General features: G+C 37.7%; 1 protein-coding gene across 1 annotated transcript in view; it reads right to left on the bottom strand.

Annotated features, from left to right (window-relative positions):
- The window catches only part of CPLANE1 (ciliogenesis and planar polarity effector complex subunit 1), a 59,882-nt gene that overhangs the window by 27,216 nt on the left and 10,874 nt on the right, over positions 1-21,792 (bottom strand). Inside the window, exons 12-30 of the mRNA XM_056514237.1 lie at positions 20,889-21,646; positions 18,462-18,646; positions 17,499-17,579; positions 16,529-16,693; positions 15,658-15,831; positions 12,583-12,811; positions 12,224-12,357; positions 10,503-10,720; positions 10,085-10,249; positions 8,922-9,060; positions 8,473-8,582; positions 7,291-7,452; positions 7,011-7,119; positions 6,351-6,657; positions 4,991-5,918; positions 3,662-3,825; positions 2,576-2,709; positions 1,931-2,013; positions 1,061-1,129 (exon numbers count right to left, since the gene is read on the bottom strand). Of these exons, the coding sequence (XP_056370212.1) occupies positions 1,061-1,129; positions 1,931-2,013; positions 2,576-2,709; positions 3,662-3,825; positions 4,991-5,918; positions 6,351-6,657; positions 7,011-7,119; positions 7,291-7,452; positions 8,473-8,582; positions 8,922-9,060; positions 10,085-10,249; positions 10,503-10,720; positions 12,224-12,357; positions 12,583-12,811; positions 15,658-15,831; positions 16,529-16,693; positions 17,499-17,579; positions 18,462-18,646; positions 20,889-21,646 (4,314 nt within the window). The remainder of the gene's footprint in view (positions 1-1,060; positions 1,130-1,930; positions 2,014-2,575; positions 2,710-3,661; positions 3,826-4,990; positions 5,919-6,350; positions 6,658-7,010; positions 7,120-7,290; positions 7,453-8,472; positions 8,583-8,921; positions 9,061-10,084; positions 10,250-10,502; positions 10,721-12,223; positions 12,358-12,582; positions 12,812-15,657; positions 15,832-16,528; positions 16,694-17,498; positions 17,580-18,461; positions 18,647-20,888; positions 21,647-21,792) is intronic.

Here is a 21,792-nt window from a genome sequence, read left to right as displayed (position 1 = left end):
AGGGGTGTCAGTGACACATCCATGAGCAGGCTGAGAACGGAGCGGCAGTGGGGGCTCTGGAGCGCACAATCAATCCTCCCAGACAAAAGGAAGTGGTTTGAAAGGGTTTGAAACTGGTGAATAAAAAAATGGTTACAGGACTGGTGCCACAGCCAGGGTTATGGCTTCTTAAGCCACAGCACTTGCTTTGAGAACCTAGTCTGCTGAAGGCTGATCTCTCAGAGAAAGGGAAGAACACCTTCAGTCAATCTTGGCAAGAGGGAAGAGAGCTTTAAACTAAAGTTGCCAGGGGAGAGGCGATTTTTTGCCAGGGCCACAAAGAGATGACTGGAGAGGAACTGCATTTCAACAGAGCACCTGAAGAGATGCACAAAAGAATTACAACTACTCCTTCATTTCCAATGCAGGCATGGGGAATAAGAGTTGGAGACGTACATCTGCCAGGTATAATCTTACTGGCATTGCAGACATGGTGTCATGGTTGTGATGATTGGAGTGTTGGAATGGATGGATGCAGACTCTTTAGGAAGGCCAGGAAGGGGAGGCAAGGAGTGGGTGTCATCCTCTATTGTCAGTGACTGGCTGGAGTGCATGGAGCTCTGCCTGGGGATGGATGAGGAGCTGACCAAGAGTTTATAAGGCTCAGATTTACAGGAAGGGCAGGGACAGCTGACATTACAGTGGGGGTCTGATAAAAGGCTACTCAACTAGGAATATGAAGCAGATGAGGTCCTCTATACACAGATAAGAATAGCCTCATGTTTGAAAGCCCTGGTCCTCAAAGGGAACATCAACCATCCCAGTATTTGCTGAAGGGGCAATTCAGCAGGGCACAGGCGATCCTGGAGGTTCTGGAAAGCATTCATGATAACTTCCTTCCACATGTGATAGAAGAGCCAGTGAGGAGAGGCACTATGGTAGACTTCATTCTGACCAACATGGAGTAGCTGACGGGGAATGTTTACAATGCTCAAGGGGCAGCCTTAGATACAGGAACCATGAAATGATGGAGTTTGAGTTCCTCAAGGCAGTGAGGAGGGCATTCAGAAAGCTCACTGACCTTCACTTCAGGAGAGCAGACGCTGGCCTCTTCAGGGATTTGCTTGATAGAGTCCCATGGGATAGCATCCTGGAAGGAAGAGGGGCACGTGAAAGCTGGTTAACATTCAAGAATCACCTCCTACAACCTCAGGAGGGATGCATCCCAACAAAGAGGAAGTTACTCAAAAATGACATGAGGCTTGCATGGATGAAAAAGGAGTTCCTGGACAAAGTCAAACACAAAAATAAAGCCTAGAGAGGGTTGAAACAAAGACAGGGTAAGGAATACTGAGAACATGTCCAAGGCAAACATATCCTGGGCTGCATCCAAAGCAGCATGGCTAGCATTTTGAGGGAGGCAATTCTCCCCTCTATTCCGTCCTCAGAAGACTCACTGGAGGATTGTGTTCAGCTCTGTGTCCCCCAATATAAGGATACGGACCTGCTAAATTAAGTCCAGAACAAAGGATGTTCAGGGGCCAGTTAACCTTTCCCATGAGGAAAGGCTGACAGAGTTGGAGTTGTTCAGAAGAAAAGGAAGGTCTAGGCAGACCTCAGAGCAGTCTTTCAGTACCTAAAGGAGCCTAAAGGAAAGCTGGAGATGGACCTTTTACAAGAGCACATCACACTAGATGGGGGGAATTACTTCAGACTGAAAAACTGTGGGTTTAGATTAAGATCTAGGAAATAATTCTTTACTGTGAGGAGACAAGACACTGGAACAGGTTCCCAGAGAAGCTGTGGATATCCCATCTAGCAAAGTGCTCAAGACCAGGCTGGGTAGGGGCCTGGATAATCTGGTCTAGTGGAAGGTGTCCCTGCCCACAGCAGGGGGTCCCTTCTAAACCCAAATGTTTCTATGATCTCTGATGATTCTCTGGTAACTTGCCTGTTCTCTTTGATGTTCTACAGGTCTGATCTCGACAGAGCTATTGGAGCTCTTTGAAGTTTCATATGGCTCCTCAAAGAACTCTACAAAATAAACACAATTATTCTAAATTAGAAATTCTAATTAGATTATAGTACTGTTACATGACTTCTGACAGCAGATCACATGAATCCTCTTTTTCACTAGTGAAAGTGAAGTGTTCAGAGTTGTTTCACCAAATTCAAAATTTGTGTTCTTACTAGTGTTGAGATGCATGCACCCGAAGAGAGAGGTAAAAAAATCCCCAGCTTAACAGGTATGAATATGATAATTTATGCACACTCAGCTCTTAAAATTTGCAAATTGTTTTGCACAGTTGTGTGAATATTTCTGGAATGAAAGCATATGAGAGAATAGAACATGTTAACATACATCTATCTCTATAGAAAAAAAGTGACATAGTGAAAAAGTAATCTGAAAGTCTTGATGAAACAAGACATTTTATATAATTTAGTTGTAATACAAACTGGACAAAATAACTTCAATAGAACAATGAAGACATTCACATTTTTTGATTAAACAGAGGGACATAAAATCGTATTCATGCAAAACTCCTACTGCTTTATATGTCAGACCATAGTAAAAGGATATACCATTAAAACAAACCTCGTTCTGATATTACATCCAACTCCTGCTGCACAAATGGTCCCACTTTATTCAGGTCTTCAGTTATATGAGGCACAGAATTATTATCATGATTAATTCCCTTCTTATACAAATATTTTGACTTTGCAGACATTCTGGTAATAAGGATTAGAAAATATAATTAACAACATAGTATTTGGCTCACTTCAAGTATGCTGCTGCTTTCAGATTGCAGGCTAGCACCTAACTGTAAAATAAACACTGTTGTGATATAACCAGTATTCATTTAGGCTTTCTCTCTGACTATGACTTAAACTAAGCTTAATTTTTATTTTTTTTTTGCCTAGCTGTGATATTTTAGTGTCATTGATGGTATACTCACTCTTTCAGATAGCCTGTTTCTAGACAAATTGTATTATGCCTTCAAAATCATCTGGTTCAGGCTACATTTGTCTCCCTCACAGGAAAACTGACAGATAAAACATGCAATCATGTCTCAAAATACCAGAGATTATTTTCAGGATACTAGAGATCTATATAATTCATTATTCATTCTCTTTATACATTCTAATACTAGAGATCTATCTGTTTCTTTATTGCAACATAAGATGAAACAGTTAAGGATTCTTTATCTTCAGGACAGTGCAAGATATTAATAAATAAAGTATTTACTGCTTTTTCCATCTATTTTTCTGACATGCAAACACACAAACACAGCTAGATTACAGATCCAGGGGAAAATAAACATTGTAAACCACTTATCTCAAATCAAAGAAAATTACACTGAAGAGAAGTTATCTAAATTCTCTGGGGAAACCATGACACCCGTTATATTGGAAATCTAGGCTCTGTTTCCACATCACTAAGTTTATAAACAACCATGTACAATTCACTTAATATGCAAAAGCTACATTATTTTCCACCTAATGTACATGTGTTGATGGAGAATATTTAATTTGCTTAATGCAGTTGTAACCAATATGCCCAAGTTTAACTTTTCATACAAAATTTAACATGCATTTAACACATAATAACAGCAGACCTCTTCATGCTGCTCAGTAGAGGAATTATGACCAACTAGAGCTCTTAGGTTGAAAAAAAAGTTACCCCAACTCCCTTTCACCAAGATTATCATAGATTTGTATAATCTGGACATCAACAGGAGAACTGGCCACTGCGGAAGAGCCTTCATCCATACTGCTTTCTTCCTCTGTTCTAGACTGGGCTTCTGATACAGATGCAATTCCTTTCAGATATTGATCATCTGGATGCTATTATAATAAAAATGATAATCAAAATTCAAGAATTAAAAAAAAAAAAACCAGGTACTTTTAAAAAAACCACAATGCTTTCACATAGAATGATTATGCTTAATTAATATCCTTTTCTTTATTATAGAGCCAAGAAATCCTGGATTTACAGCTGCCTGTGAAACATGAGTTTCTCCCCTTTTTGCATTAAGTGAAGCAATGGTCCTCTGAATTTCCCAAAAAAATTATAAGAAAGATTTCTCAGTATCAACTGAGTGTGAATTGTCAAAGACACTATATCACAATATAATCAAGACAAAAATATACAGTAAGATTTGGCCTTATCCAGACAATATAGAACTCTCAAATTACCACTGAAAACAGTACGCAAGGCAGAAAGACACTTGTAATGTAGTGGTTAGATGCATGGATAGAACTTGTAAGTTGTAAATAAAATACTAGTCAAAAACCCCGAAAATACAAATCAAAAGTATGAAAAAAAAAAATCTCTTTTGAAATTGGAGAAAATTCTCAAAAAAAGTCCCACAACCCTCTTCCCTCAAAGCCTTTCATATATTCTCTGACTGTATGTACTGATAATTAAAGAAGATAAGCAATCCAGTTGTTCCTGAATTATAAACTAAAGCAATATGTACCAGATTCCTCTGGCAAATCTCTTCCTTCATATCCACACATATACTCCACATCTCTAACAGTGCTAGTCATTTTTCACTCGTCTCTAACCAGTTAAAATACTCCGGTCAGATTATAATGTCCTCAAAGACAAATGAACTTAAATTCTTGCAAGAGGAACTATTTTTTTATTCTTTGTCTTGCTTTGCCATGTTCTATCTCCAGTAGTACATTTTTTCAGAGATGATGTCTAAAACTAGACATATTGGACAAATTTAAAAGGAATTCATGCAAAAAAATGTGTTATCTGGATAAATTACCTATATTTTGAACTTCCAAAGAGAACTTTCATCTCCAACTCAAGTATTTCTACTGACAGAATTTCAGTATTTCTGTTATTTTTCTTATTTCTTAGCAACTCTTAAAAGAAAGGCTATTAATCAATATTCCATGTTCTACTGAGAACAGAACTATGAGGTAAAACATGTATGTGATTTTTCCTTACTGGCATAACTCACTCACACATTTCACTGATACTTGTCCCTTTTCTTACCTTACGTTTTATGCTCTGTGTTTGAGATCCGTCTCCATATAACTGTTCTAACAACCAAAAAGATGTAAGGATAGCTGCTGATGATGTTTTCACATGTAGCATTGGGAGAGTCTCTTCTATGGAATCTCGTTTATTGGAACCACAGAGCAGTCTTTTATCAGACCATCGGATCATCCACTCCAGCAATTTTGAAATATTGCTCAGTTTGCCCATTAATTCTATAGGCAGTTCTTCTGCTGGTACAATACCAACTACATCAAGAGTTTTGTAAATGTATTTAGAAATTGCCTCAGTTTGCAGGGTAGAGGAAGTATGGCTAGGAAAGGCCTGGCTTGTTAGTGCAACAGTCAGATTGTCAGTCTGAGCTCTGTATATTGACTTGTATTTTAAACCAAATAAGCCTCCTTTAAGTCCTTTTGCTAGATTATGCACAGAAGGTTCTGTGGTCCGTTCAACAGATTGTACAATTGTTGGTTTTTTCAAAGTATTTTTGTTTTCTTTACAGGCAGACACTTTTTCAGGATCACAAGATGCCAGGGTGACAGTATAGCAAGACCCTGCTCTAAAAACACTTTGACTTCTAGTTTTGTTCTGTCGACGTTTTAGTGTTGTGTGAACATCAAAAAAGAGTGAGTTCAATTCACGTTCTTGAAGCAGCCCAGAAAAGCTAGTGAGAAATGGAATTCCAAGGTCACTGTACTTTATCAGATCTTTCTCAAGAACATAACTCAGAAAGAGTTCTAAAAATCTAACATATTCATCATCATCACGTTCAAATTCCCACGCACCAACTACAGGCAAATTACATTGATTAAGCATGACTCTCCTACACACTCTGTCTTTATGTTTTGTTTTATAGTTAAGAGCTTTTATCTTGTGTGTGGTATTTTTGCTACCTATTTCCCTTTGTTGTTGGAGTTCATTTTCCCTGTAAGACAATAAATATAAGAACCATTAATACCCAAAAGCATTTTAAGAAGAATTACATACATTAATTCCTTATCTACCACCGAAGTTAAAAATAGCCAACAAACCTAAATTTACATTACTACAATGTATAGGTGGCAAATTAATCAAATTCAAAATCCATAGACAGAAACTAGGCATTAACATACACAAATGTAGACATAGGTGATAGTAATTTAAACTTCAATAATATATTAGTCACATACTAACTGATATAACATTGTCTGTTATACTGTTATTAGATTTGGGAAATTTGTAATTTTCCACTTGATAAATCATCCATAGCGATAATTAACCTGTTCGATGAAGAGATTACTTGATCAGCAGGACAGAACTCTTTTTTTTTTTCCTCCCTAATTTAAACCAAAGGCTTTCTGTTGCAGTTCTTTCATACCTTGGGAATGAAGGCGTTTGAGCTCTTGATTCTTCAGTATGCAAAGCATCAGAAAGTGTGTCTGCTGTATCTGCATCACTATATATCTGAGGATTCCCAAAATCAGTAAGTGTGCTTGTGCTTAGACTAGTGCCTAGTGAGAATCTGTCACAACAGTGCTCATCATTTGATGCTCCCTCTTCTACTGGCTCCCATATATTAATTTCTATAGGGCCTATGTTCTTTACTACACGTCTCAAGGCCTTCTTCCTCACTTCTTCAGCAGCCTGTATAACAACAGACATAATTTCTTCACTTTCAGGACCTACTGAAAGAAAGAAAAACAAGTCTTCAAACTTAATTTTCAGTTTTAAGTTAGTCTGTCAAATTGAGATGTGAATTAGATTTCAATTAAAATCATAAATTAGAGCCATTTCTAAATTCAACAAGGAACTGTGATAAACTGAAGAAATAACAACATTTTGAGAGCCATGATACTCTGCGACTGGCATAGACTTATCAGAAAGAAAACACAGAATTTGTCACAAAACTCAAAGTTGTACAGCTGAAAACTACAGTAATTGTTTTGCAGGGGGTATGAAAGAAAGTACTGTCACAAGCTGATAAGGAGAATAAAAAACAAAGCTTGTTTAAAACTTCCTAAAGAATGATGAACATTACCTTTAACTGTACTGTGTCTGAGTCGCTGCTGAAGTCCATGATACTTATCTCTTAGTGAAACTCTTATATCTTCAGGATTAGGAAATGCCTTTACAAAAATCTCTGCCACCTATATACATACAAGAAAAGAACATTTTCCAGTAGCTATCATTTATTATCAAGTAGGTGTCTTTTCACACAGAATCTACACCACGAGAAAATCTAACTAGTAGGTTTTCCAAGGAGGAGAAATACTTGTGATAATCTCTATTGCTTTTATTCTAGTTTTAAGGTCTTTTACCTTTTCTACTGGTGGCAATTCTCCAAGCAGACTCAAAATTACATCTTGAACTAATTCTTCAGCATTCATGAATCTGCAGAAAGGAAGCATTCGACAAGCCCACTCCACTGCATTCAGACAATGCTCAACTGTGTAGGCATCATATCCGTTCTTATTCAGATCCTAAAAAACCACCAGAAACATTAATTAGTATGAATATATTTCAGCAAAATTATTCATACATTGCTGATAGTAGTGCTTTCTTCCTGGCCCACAAAAAATAAAAATCTCTAACTTATCTGTCAAGCAGAGTAGTTTATGAGGCCAGGAAACAGATCAACGTTGCAGTGGATCATAATGTACATCAAAAAAAGAGGAAAAAAAGAACTTTTTTTAAACCAGCTTAGGAAATAATTCCATTAGCACTCTGCTGAAGAGTTTGTTTACAGTCACAAGTAAAACCTTAGGATTTGTCTAAACTGTGAAGTAATTCTACTTTGACTTCAGGTGATCATAAATTCTTTCTTGTGAGCAAGATGATTAAGCCTTGTAAGAGGCTTTTAAGGTAGATTGGTTTATTTTGAACAGTATTTTCTATCTCATTTGTCACTGTCACACAAAGTACAGAAAAATCAGAGTATTCTACCATTTGAAACAGAACCATGTCATTTATTTGAAACTTGTGTTTTCTGGTGAAGAAAAATCCTGGACACGTTACAGAATACATAATAAATATGCTAGTAGTTTCTTTATTTTTCTTCCTGGGCCCCTGACATCAATTGATAAGGGTATAAGTAAAGAAAACATGATTAAATTTTAACTTTTTAAATTACTCCTTCTGACAACCATGTACATTTAACACACCATAAATGCCATTTTTGGTGTACTAAGTATATATTGTTCAGGAAATACTCAAAATATCTTGACCTAATGGGGAAAAAAAACCAAATCAGAAAGTAAATTCTTGGGTCAACAAGTGTAGAAGCTATTGTTTTCCTGGCAGCTCTTCTGACTCAAATACAAAGGAAAAGCCTAACAGAAATACTGTCAGGAAGATGGAGATCACATGCACAGCATCAAATACATAATTCGCGTTGCAAACACTGTGCAAGTTCTCACAGAACTATACAGCAGATCTTTAGTATTCTTCTCATAGCCTCAAGCAATTAAGATGCATCTCTATTATAGTAGTAACACAATTACCTTGATATTGCTCATATTTTCCCTTGCAGTTTGGTACCGCCTACAGCTGTCAGATAATTTTTCACGAACATGAAGCATCCAACATAATGCACAGAACTCTCTGAACCAACCTACAATACAAACATGTAATATGGTGATATTCTACTTAAATAAATTAAATAGAGGAGCTTGAGATTTTTCAGTATTGCTCTAGAACTATTACTCCTTAGTCCCACTTAGTGCTCATGTTCTTCGACATCTGTCAGGTCTGCAACATGTAATCCCCAATCCAGAACAGTATATTTTAGAATAACAGATCTGATAACTAACATAAAAGCTGGAAATTAAATGTGTTCCTGATACATTGCAATACACTATTTCAAGCTAATAAGAGCTTATTTTTCACCTGTGGATTTTCACTGGTGTTCTTTTTTCCAGCTCTAAATTATTTTATGTTACTGCATACAGACCTAAAATTTTACAGGTAATGTCATCAAACTGATGGGCTCCAGAAGATGTAGATCCATGGAGAACGGTGCGGAAATTGCAGTAACGAAGCAAAGTCTCTGGGAAGGGACTCAGCAAAGGAAGAGAACCCTTCACTCGAATCTATAAAAACAGGTAAATAAACAATCAAAATGGAAATGAAAAACAGCTAACATTTTACATGTATCACTACTAAATGCACAACCTCTCAGTTATTAGAATACTGCCAAGATCAGTAAAATTCCCTGAAGCTCACTTTCCATTTTCTTCAAATCATTATTCTGAAAATTTATTGAAATGAATACATTTAATATGAGCTATGGCACAAAAAATGTTTTTGTTTGAATGGTACTCATGATTAGTATGAAACACAAGAGTAACACGAAGTATAGGAAGAATTAAGATCACAACCAAGAAAGACTGGTTCAACACACTCCAGCCTGCTGTCACCAAGGCTGACTAGCTTTGCCTTCAATTTCAGTCAGTACACCTGACCAGCTCCCCATGCTAACACAAGCCATATGACCATGCAAAAGAAATTACTTTTCAGTCAGACCAGTTCCTGATCTCAATCACTGCATTAATGCTGGTGCAGGGGCATCGCAGTAAAGGAGAGCCATACACACTCCCTTCTCAACTCAACCTTCCTTAAGTGTCATAATTATGTGACATAAGAAAAGATTGATTTTACACAAAAACTTTCCATCAATTTATTCTGAACTTGCTTCTGTGCAAACAAATTGTGTAAAAGTAAAATGAGATCTTAGAAGCTCTGTGCACTAAATGATCCCTGTACCTGAAGTGAACATTACCTTCTCTGTTACATATTCAACTCTAAGTGATTTGGATCATATTTCCAGATAAAAGCTATAACTCCCAATGAAAGTTCTTCTTTTGGTGGAAAATAATTTGTTTGTTACCAGGTAGGTATAGAAAAACACCCAAAAGTAAACACTTTACGAAGTAGATACCATATATCTTTAACTTCTGGTTTCCTAAAAAAATGAACATAACATGTAAAACTAGAAGATGACATGTACAAAACATGACATCAAAGCCAAGGTGAGATTGAAGGCTTCTGCAACCGCAAACTCATCAGTAATATTTACAATGCAAACAAGTTAAAAATATAAAGTTAAGTATTTACTTTCTGCATAACTTTTCTAGCCCACTTCAGCTGTGTAATATACCACTGTGCTGCAGAGCAAGAACAATAAGCAGCCCGGAAGAGCAAGATAATTCGCTGAAGAACTCCTGACACTTTCTGGCGGGCTTCTTTCTCCATTTTTAGAAGAATGTCATCGCTGTCTTCCTGAAAATGCAAAGACAAAGCCCAAAATTAGAAAGAACATATAACTAAATGTTGTTACTAATCCCTTCTTCTTTACAGCATAGATAATTTATGGAAAAAACACAGAGGCACACATACTTTCTCATCACTGCTGTGATATTACAGGAAACAAGCAGACATGGAAGAAAACAGAAATATGAGCTCAAAGGTGCCAGAATAAGGCTCATAAAGATTCATAAACGCGTTCAAACAAACACAAAAGAAACACACTTACTTCACTGACAGAAGCTGGTTGAGGACAGTACAATGGTGGTGCTGGAAGACAGAGCCCAACTGGAACCAAACCATAAAACTTTCTGCAAAGATCTTTGGCAGTACCCATCAAAAGCTGAAACATCTCTGAGAGAATATCAATATCTGCCATAGCAGCTGCTTTCAGTAGTTCCTGCATTGAACTGTAAATAACAACTGCATCTTCCTCTTCAATGGGATCTATAAAATATTAAGCCCAGAAATGGATAAATTAATTGAATCAATACATGGATCTTTATTCTGACACCACAAGGTTACGTTATCTGAATCTGCATTCATACATTACAATGATAGTTCTCATCTATTTGCTTTAGGATTAGATCTCCTACATTTAAAAACTAGTATTGAATTATTAATTTTAAGTTTTGCCCCATTACCATAAAGCCTACTTCCTTTCTAGGTAGAGAACTGAACTTTTTAGCCAGGCATTTACTTGGCACAATCATTCTTACCAAGAAGCAAAACCAGGTAATTATTAATAATGACTAAAGCAACTCTTTTATCAGCAAGTACATCCACCTGCTGACAAGAATTTGAAATGTTTTGAGACAAAAAGAGAATAAAATACAGAGATTGTACCAGTAAACTATCTGTATAATATAAATAAGGACACGTTGACCCAGCTAACAGTGTGAATTTCAGCAGTTAAGTATTAAGTTAGGAGTTCGCAGTATCTGCAGGGACCAGTGAAGACCTGGCCAACGGCCAGAGAGACAACTGAGAGACCTGCTTGTGTGTCTTCATGTCTGTAAGACAAGACACAGGGAGACCAAGGGAGCCATGACCATGTGCCAGAAGTACAGTGTGTACATAGGTATGTGTGTGTCTCTGAAGGTCAGGCAACTGGACAGGCTGAGGACCCAGACCAGCTCACTGATGTATCCTATATACTGACAGGACTGTACACTCCAGGCCAGCTGCTGTGGGGATGCACGGACAGCGTGTGTGTGAGGGGAAAAAGGGTGCTTGTGAATGGGTCTGTACCAGAAAGCAGAGAGGGGCTAGGGCTTTGGGGGCTCACGAACACAGACATGAGCAACCTGTGACACTCAGCAACTGGGTCTGCTGGCTATCTACTCAGCTAATGGTCTTGCCACTGGCCCAGCTACTGGAGTGATACACACTGTACAAACAGGTATCTGTATGCAGGACCTTCACCCTGGCCAACAGGAGAGGGTGCTGCCTGTGTAAGTGATAAGCAGGTCTGTAGGTGTCCATGTGTGACCAGTATATAGGTGTGGTGTGTGCTTGTGTACTACTGGGAATACATTCTCAGCCTTGCTAGTTGCTGGACCTGGGGATCCACTTCATCAGAAAGGAAAAGGCAAAACTAAACACATTCTTGTAGCTAATTTGAAATGTGGCGATACTTCCCATACTGTTAACACATTATTTTTTTGTTTAGTAATTGTAATGAAGATTGAGTTTTCTTCCAAATAAGTTAATAATAAATACAGTCAAATAAAGGTTTGGACAATACAAATGAGAAAACAAGATTGGTAATATATTCCATTTCTGGAATGATCAAAGCCAGAACACACACACTTGTGAATTTGAAGTGTTTGAATATATCATAACACACTGGAGAAGACAAAGCAATTACTTTTCTCAGACAGTGTATAACACTGAATATGTAGCCAAATAACATGAAAAATAACCAGAATTATTTTTCATTTGAAGTACCTGTGAACTTCTTGTATTTAATATGTCCTGATGTTTCAGAAGTTGCTGGCTGTCCTAACAAAGACTGTAACTTTTCCTGAAAAGTCTGCATTGGTAATAAGCTCAATGGCAGGTAACACTCTGGTTTTTTCATTCTGAAAGTATATCAAGAAACTGCTCATGAGTAACAAAGTCATATCCATACATAATCCAATGAAGGCCCGTTAAACAAACATCTATGCCAAAATAATTCATCATGACACCTACTAGGAATCTGAGAATGTAAATTTCTGAGGCAATATATATAGCTTGTCACAATAAACTTCATGGAAATAACTATATTACAGAATTTAGTATACTAATTACAATTGCAAATTTACCTTGAGAGCTCATCAGCGTTCTGACAATACAGTTGGTAGGCCAGACCAATTGAAATAGAGAGTTTCCAGTCCCCAAGTGTGTGTGCTAACCACACAGCCTCTGGAATGAGTCCACCAATAAAGAACAAATCAAGAGCATATTCAGCTGTCCACACAGATGAAAGGTTCTGGTCCCTGACAGCTCTGGCAACCAAACAGTGTTGCAGTGGAATGACACGAGGAGGTAAGTCTGTGACATGAAAAGCATATTTTAAAGTTTGTATAAATCTTCATGCTATCAATGAATTAACTTGTTCACATTGCTTGTGGATTAGTTTCAGTGTACAATTGCTTTTATTATTAATTTACTTTTGTTAGAGGTACACCATGGAAAAGCATCTGCAGCAGCAAAAGCATATGCAATGGCAGGTCATACAAGAGTATATTCAGAACAGGCTATTTTCCTGCTTAATAATGTGCATATGAAAGCATGTGCAAAACTTATGGCTTTGACTTTTTACTTTAAAGACTTAATCACACTGATGGATCATTTGCAAATATTCTTCATATCTGTAAGATATACCAGAGGGTACACCTGAGATAAATGGAAATTCCTAGAGTTTTCCTAGTATACCCACATTGTACACTCTGTGCTTATTGTAGAAGACAGAATGTTAAAATGTATTTTTGAGAAAGAACAGTACATAATATTCTGCGATTCTTTGACTTTAGGATAGTATATAGAAACAAACTTCAGATGAATTTAGTATCTCCTTTGTTGACATTTAGATTTGTTTATCAAAGCTTTGCTTCCTGGTTCTCCTGGAGAGGTGCTGATCAACATGAATTCTAAAGAGTTACTTGCCTCTCTCAGTTTCTGTTTTGCTCAGACAAAGGCATTACTTAGGAGATATTCACACTAATCCGGCTTGTATAATGTAACTTTACCCCCAACTGTCCCACCATGTACATTGATCTTTGTCTAATCAAGTATTAAAATCAACGTTTTATTTGTAGGTTTTATCTTAAAAGCTGTCCAAATAAAGCATTCAAAAGACCATGAAGAAGGAAGTAGATACCAGTGCATACTGTAGTACAGAAACATTAAAAATACTCAATGTATTCAAATACACTCCAGAAAACCTAATCAATCAAAATAAGTTAATATTGTAAAAAATATGTGGCATTGTAATATCAACTTACTGGTAGAGTACCTAAAATATTTCCAAACAAATCTTTATTCCCACAAATATTTGAAAAATAATAAAATTTAAAAAATAAAAATTTATTATCAAAGGAAATCTTTAGATAGAATCTCTCTGAAATTATGCACTGTAATAAACCATAATTCTCAGAAAAATGCTGAGAAGCAGGACTTAAACCAACTACTACTATTTGGGTCCAACACCAATCAACATGGCATTCCCACTTGCTTTGACAATATGGTATTTGGGTTTGGATTGCAAGACCAGATTGTCAGATAACCAAAGAATATTTTCCTCTGGCTTTTCAGCTGAGGTCACACCAGGCCACAGATTCAATTCAGTACTTCTTCAGCACTGCTGTTATCTCACTTTTGAGAGGATCAAAGTCAGAACCAGATCTCAAGGCAAAATTGTCAAAGGATGATAAAAAGGCTGAGGTACTTAATGCCTTCCCTTCCTCAGTCTTCAACAGTAAGACCAGTTTTCTGAATAATAAACTCTGAGCTGGAATGGCTTCCTCAGGAAGCCAGGAATGAGGAACAGAATGAAGACCCCACTCCAAGGGAAAATGATCAGCAACCTGATACACCACCTAGACACACATAATTCTATTGGGCTGGATGGGATTCACCAAAGGGTATGGAGGGAGCTAGAGGAAGTACTCACTGAGCCAGCTTCCATCATTACCCATGATCTTGGCTCACTAGGGAGGTTCCAGCTGACCAGAGGTTGGCATCTACAGGAAGAGCTGGAAGAAGGGTCTGGAGAACTACAGACCTGTCAGCCTGAATGTGGTCCAGGGGAAAGTCACAGATCATCTTGAGAGCCATCATGAGACACGTACAGGACAACCAGGATCAAGTCCAGCCAGCAGGAATGCAAAAAAGCATGTCCTGCTTGACCAATCTCCTTCTATGACAGGATGCAGGAACCCTCTGCAGGGGGTTCTAGATTGACAGGCTGAGGACAATTGTATGGTATTTAACAAGGCCAAGTGTCAGGTCACAACAACCCCCAGCTACACTACAGGCTGGGGGAAAAGAGCCTTGAAAGCTGTCCAGTGGGAAAGGACCTGGGCATGCTGCTTGACAGTGGCTGAACATGAGCCAGTGTGTGCCCAGGTGGCCAAGGACGCCAAGGGCATCCTGCCTTGTATCAGGAATAGTGTGGCTAGCAGGACTTGGGTAGTGATTGTCCCTCTGTACTCAGCAATGGTGAGGTCAGCTTGAATGCTGGAGTCAATTTTGGGCCGCTCAGTACAAGAAAGACATTGAGATGATGGAGCATGTTCAGAGAAGGCTGGGGAAGGGTCTGGAGCACACATCCTGTGAGGAGCAACCAAGGGACCTGGGGATGTTTAGCCAGGAGAAAAGGAGGCTCAGAGGAAACTTTACCACTCTCTAACTCATTGAAGGCAGGCAGGCTGTAGCCTGGTTGGGATCCATCTTTTCTCCCAGGTGCCAAGTGATAGAAGAGGAAACAGCTTCAAGTTATGCCAGGGCAGGTTTAGACTGGATATGAGGAAAAATGCTTCTCTACAAGGGTTGTCAAGCACTGGACCAGGCTGCCCAGGAAGGTGGATTGAGTCTACATCCCTGTAAGTACTTAAAAAATGTGTAGCTGTGATGTTTAGGGACATGGTTTAGTGGTGGGCTTGGCAATGTTAATGGTTGGACACAATGATCTTACAGGTATTTTCCAACTTAAATTATCCTATCTGTTGGAACAAAAACTGCATCAGTTTTTTTGTGATGACCTTATGTTTTTTTTCTGTCTCCTACTCCACTGAAAAGCCAACTTGATCATCAAGTTAAAGCATAACAGACATCATTGATACACGTGAAAAATATTGCAAGATTTAAGCAACTAGAACTGCTTGTACAAGAAATACCTTGTTTGATGTGAAGTGGGTGCAGGATGTCAACATTGTGGGGGGGAAAGATATAGAGCAGCTGCTTTGTGAAATAAGCAGCCATGAATCGTGCCATGGATCGAATCACAGCCATGGCAGTGTCAGTATGAATGCTGGTCACCATCCACAGTTCATGCTGAAAATACTTGGTATCTAAAAAAAAGAAAATCTAATTCAACATTACGACAAAAATTATTTTAAATTTGAATGCTAAAAATATTTAATCACAGGTTATAAAACATCTTTTAAAACAAGCAAATTTACACAATTCCTTGACAAGCTTTCAGAATTTACAGAGTTTAATCTTTTAAACTAATTACACATTATATCAATATTAGAAGATTCATATACAAGGCTTTCAATGACTGGAGATAGTCTCTAGTATCTAAATTCAGACCTGTATTGAGTCAAGAAATTGTTTAAACTTGGAAATTCAGATTTCACTTAGATTTAAACTTTTGTAACAAAAAACCAATTTATAAGCATCTGCAAAAACTGTCAAATTAGGAATGGTGACCAAACTGAAATCTGTTATTTTTTCATGCTGTATCACAAAAAAGTTAAATCAATATAAAATCAAATCACATCATTTCCCCCTTATTTTTGTTTTTCAAAGTCTTTCTTTGAGAAGATTTGAGTCTAAAAGTATTTAGTAGGTGACTATGTAGACAATCAGAGTTGTCTAAACACATATTCCAACAAGTGCAGCTCAAATAATCAGAAAAAGTCACTAAAAACAGTTTAAAGCAAAAAGTGTCAAAAGCTGTCAGGTGTGCATGTGAGGGCACAGAAATCAGACACTTCAATCAGTCAACATACCTTACCACACTTTTAGGCAATGTAAACCTACCAGAAAATTCTTCCATCTGACTTGTGGAGAGCTGTGATCGCCTCAGAATCTCTCTTACCAGATGATCACAGAGTCCCTGAGCCTCACACATGTTATACTGATACAGGTGACAAAACAGAATTGCAAGATAGTATCTACGCTGAAGAAAATACGCTCTTTTTCCCCCTGCATTAAAACATTAAAGAAAGGTAGAAGTCCAAGTGGATGATAAACAAGAAACACAAAAACAGATGCAGCAAATCAAAGTACTAGTTCTTTCCTCTCCAGAATCACATCTACATAAAAAATGCACTTAGAAGAGCAGAAATCAGGAGCAGCTACTTTAGGATAAGATTCTTTTATACAGCCTCTAAGTCCCTAGTAAGTTAATGCTCATCCACAACATTTTTATTTCTAGAGATATGGCAGTTTTCAAAACAATACTATGCATAGCTGTTAAGGTACAGACAAAGGAGAGCTGAAGGAAGCCTAGTCTTCAAAAAAATAATGCCTGAACCACAGTGGAATTGCTTAGACATGCACCAAGCCTCTAATACACTGAATTTTCTCATGATGCCTGGAAAGAGGTTCTGGTATATCTGTTTCAAATCAACTCTTAAAAAACTACTAAGAAAACACAAGTTTTTTACTTTCTAAACACTAATTATTTTAATTTCACAGCTACTAAAGGAATTGATTTTTGTTCATCTGTTCTTCTTTGTCTCTTTCTTGCTTACAAACTTATCTAGAGTTTTTCTGTATCACGTACTTCATAATCACAAGAAAGCCCTGTTATTAATATAGAAATGCACAGAATTTTCTTAGGGAGCAACCAGACTTAAGTTTTGACTGGTATCTGTTCATTCCATCTTAATTTCAAATATGGACCCTTTAGGCGTCTCACCCTGTCTTTTTGAATGGCAAACAGAGTCACAAATGTAAAATTATTACAAAACATACCTCCTCCACCCTCAAAGATTTTATCCCTTACCTCTTGTCTTGAGTTCACAAAGAGATTGTCTCCAAATTTCTAGAGATTCTCTGTATGATCCTAAAAGGAACTGCTCCTCGCCTATAAAAGTCACATATTTACAAATTAAAAGCTCTACATAGTCATTTTTACACTTACAAATACATATGCTCTTATTTCAGCATCAAAGAATTACAGAAACCAGATCAAAATATGTGAGCCCCCAGCAAACTTCTATTCTTACAATTACGTCTAAGTTTTGAGCATCTGAGAGAAGATGATTTTGAACACTCCTTGCCAGGACAAGTAATGAATCAGCCCTCCTCCAGGAGAAGCTAATGTATTGTACAGAATGCAGTAGGAAGAGGAGTTAGAATTGTCATTTAAGGGACAGAAATCACATGGCAAGGAAACAGAATCATAAAGGGAGACATAAATGGGAAGCTGGGCTTAGCAGTGTAGAACTAAAAAAGGAAGGTAGGACATTAAAATATAAGAAATTAGGTGACAGCTGTATACTGTTTGGAAAAAAAATATGCTAGATTACCAAGTACCTTAGGTTACACTAATTTAGATGCTTAGTTGAATATTACATTTGTGAATACAACATGCTCATGCCCACAATGACCACACGGAGTGAACAAGCTTTCTACACAGAAATCCAGTAAGAGACACATTGTGATGCCCATTCACCTCAGAAGAAACAACACAGGAGATCAGAATTAAAATCTCCCATTCAGATCCTTTAGGACATGGATCAAAGCAAACTGAAGTCAATTCAGTCTGTTTATTTAGCTCAACAAGCTCTAAATATTATATTACAATCTACACACATACCAATATGTATTACTAAGTATTTAAGACAGAATTATGATTAGAATTTTAAGAGAAGTCCCAATGCTCACTTCTTAAAAATCTTGCAGTCAGTTATTGATTGTTAAATTGGACCTAATTTGCCTAGTTTTCAATTAACTTTTTACTAACCAGATACAGAATTAATCTTCAGATGTTGTTCTAATGTCACTCCTGAAGACTGGATGGTTGCTTGTATATGACTTAAAAGCAATGAGACAACAGAAGCCTCTTCTGCATTCTTGTTCACTTTTCTTTTCAGCTGCAGCTGATACCAAATCACTTTTTTATACAATAGTCGCCATAGTACAGTCAACCTGTAATTCAAGAAATACAATATCATGAAATTAAACAATAATTACTGAAGTTGCTTACATCAATTTCTTATGTTCTTTTATTTTGCATTATGTGCCTGAAAATTAAGTTGTATCAACTCCTTTCTTGACTTCAATGAAGGGAAAAATTGAAACACTTTTTGCCTCATTTTTGACTAACAAACATTAATTCTTCAAAATTTTCTTAAGCACAGCAATCTATTTTAAGAACCTAAACATCCCCAAAATTAATCCCCTTGCTAGCTAACAACAGAGAAACAAAGTACTCTCAGAAAAACCTCAGAATAGGTATTAATATCTTTATAAACAAGGCTGATTATTGCAGAGTATGGTTTTAGGGCTGGCAAGTCCCTGTTGCCTAGCACAGCCCTATTACACGTACCAGCTCTGATACATAGTAAATTTAACAATACAAGCAAATATACATTGTTAGAAACTTGAAAAAGCTTGCACAAAACTGGAACACATCAGTATCTTGAAGTACTACTGGGTTCATAATTAACACATAGAGCCAGTCATATGCACAGTGCTCAGCACCTGGAGCACAATTATCTTCTCTGAGACAACTGAAACTTGCATATCAGATTTGCAGTGAACACAGTAATATATTTAAGGATCACTGAAGAAATACCTTTTACTGTTGTAGGAATTAATTCATAAGCTATAATGCTACTTAGGTTCTAAATCTCTGGAAAGAAGCCTGCCCATGTGCATATCACACTTTGATTCACTGGAGTTTTGCAGTATAGAAAAACTCCAGTGATAAAAGTATACTTTCCCAAAAGTTGAACAGCACACTTCAGTTAAGTTTTTACATACAGAAGAAATAGCTCTGACAGTTTAATGAGCTTCCAAAATGGGTTTTTCTTACTGCTCTGAGACACCACATCCATAACGAATAAAAACTTTGCTGACTAAATTGACACCATTGATATACTGCATATGAGCAGACTCGTGCTTCATAGAGTTTGCAACTAGGAAAGAGGGAAATGCACAAGGGACAGTTAAAGCATCTAAAGTTTCACTGTCTGGATTGATGCTGCACTACCTGGCCTGGTGTCAGCTGTCAACCCACCAGTTATCTCCAAACTGATCTGCAGTGATAGTTTAGTCACCATAACCAAACTATATTCAACTATAGCTCTGAGCCTTAATCTGTATGCTTTAATTGTTTATCATGCCTTTCAATGGAGTAAAAAGCAGGAAAAAAAATTCAAAAGGATATTTCATTACACTTTAAGTCATAAAATTTTCATTCCATCATATAGAACCACTCAGGTTGGAAAACACCCTTAAGATCATTAGATCCAAGCATTAACATTGCCAAGGCCACCGTTAAACCATGTCCCTAAACACTACAGCTACACATCTTTTAAGCACCTACAGGAATGGAGATAGCCCACTTCTCCAGGCAGTCTGGTCCAACTTGATCCTTTCAGATACTGTGGGGCCTAGAGCTGGACACAAGACTTGATGTGCTGCCTCACCAGTGCCAGGTACAGAACAGGTACAGTCACTTCCCTGGTTCTGCTGCCAGGATTCCATTGGCCATTTTCGGCCACCTGGGCACACACACTGGCTCATGTGCAGCCAGTGGTGCCGCTCTATCTGAGCCTGTGGTGCTGCACGTTGTTGTGACCCAAGGGCAGGATCTGGTACTTGGCCTTGTTGAACCTCACACCACTGGCTTCAGCCTATCAATGCAGCCAGTCCAACCCCTCTGCAGAGCCTTTCTGCCCTCCAGTAGACAAACACTCCTACCCAACTTAGTGTTATTTGTGAACTGACTGAAGATGCTCTCAATCCCCTCACCCAGATGACTGATAGAGGTATTAATCAGGGCTGGCCCCAATACTGAGCCTTAGGGAACACCACAGTGACTGCTGCAGTTGGATGTAACTCCACTCACCACTGCTTCCTAGGCCCAGCCATTAGCCCATCTTAACCCAGCAAAGAGTGCTTCTACCAAAGCCATGAGCAACCAATTTCTCCAGGAGAAAGTTGTGCGAGCCTATGTCAAAGGCTTTACTAAAGTCCATGTAGACAATACCCACAATATCCACAGCCTATCCCTCATGCATTAAGTAGGGCACCTGTCACACAACACAAGACTGGTCATGCCGGATCTGCCTTTCATAAACCTGTGATGGCTGGTTTTGCTGTACATTTTTTTCAAAATCTGATTTTGCTGTACATTTCTTCCCCATGCAAAGTTTATTCATACCTTTTTTCTGATTTTGCATCATGGTTTACTTGAGGATATTCTCTAAGCAGAGATTTCAGTGAGCTGAACTGCTGAGTAGTATCATCATCAAGAACTAAGAAAACAGGCACAGTGAGGGAGTCAAGTTCCACAAGAGTATTACCGTCAGGAGACGCAAAAAAATTCTCGTACTGTAGAACACACACTCTGCTTAGGGTGTGAGAAACCATTTTCAAAAGACAGAAGCATGCCAAAAGGTTTTTTGAGAACAACTGATCTTGTTGCTGTATAAGCATCAGTTTTAAAGTTTCTAATGTCAGCTTTGCCACATGCCCAGTGACACTGGCTCTTGAATGCCAGTACAAGACAGTCAAACACTGCTGAAAATATTTCAGGACACAATGCATCCATTGAGTATTCTTCACAGACTTGTTTAAAGATGTATCCTGGTTTAGCAAAGTACATTTCACAAACTGAACAATGTTGAAAAAATGGATAATGCAATTCACTGTGTAATTCAGTAATGCATCTTTCTCTTCCATATTTTTTGAAATCCCTATCTGCCATGCACCAAGGAGGTTTTTCTGAACGGAATATAGTTCCAATGATGATTTATCTTTCTCTCCAAAATCATCTTCTGCATGGATGGTATCAAACATTGATGCAAATTCTAAGTAGCCTTCATCAGCTTTACCAACAGATGAATAGATTCTTTGGTTATAGAAGCTGGAAGGGCTATTGTAAAACTGCTTTTCATTATCTGATTCTTCTTCATGGTCCTAAATCAGACAAGCAAAAAATAAACGGTTTAATTCAAGTTTATCGAGAGAGAGAGCGAGCAAGAGAGAGCACACAGACTGCAAAGAAGCACCGGTTAGTCAGACTCATAAATGAAATTTTTATGCTTAATTACCTTGCTTAAATG

The sequence above is a fragment of the Oenanthe melanoleuca genome, chromosome Z, assembly GCF_029582105.1.
Source record: "Oenanthe melanoleuca isolate GR-GAL-2019-014 chromosome Z, OMel1.0, whole genome shotgun sequence".
NCBI classification, from domain to species: Eukaryota; Metazoa; Chordata; class Aves; order Passeriformes; family Muscicapidae; genus Oenanthe; species Oenanthe melanoleuca.
Note: the sequence above shows the minus strand (reverse complement) of the source record. Positions and strands in the feature narration are given on the sequence as shown.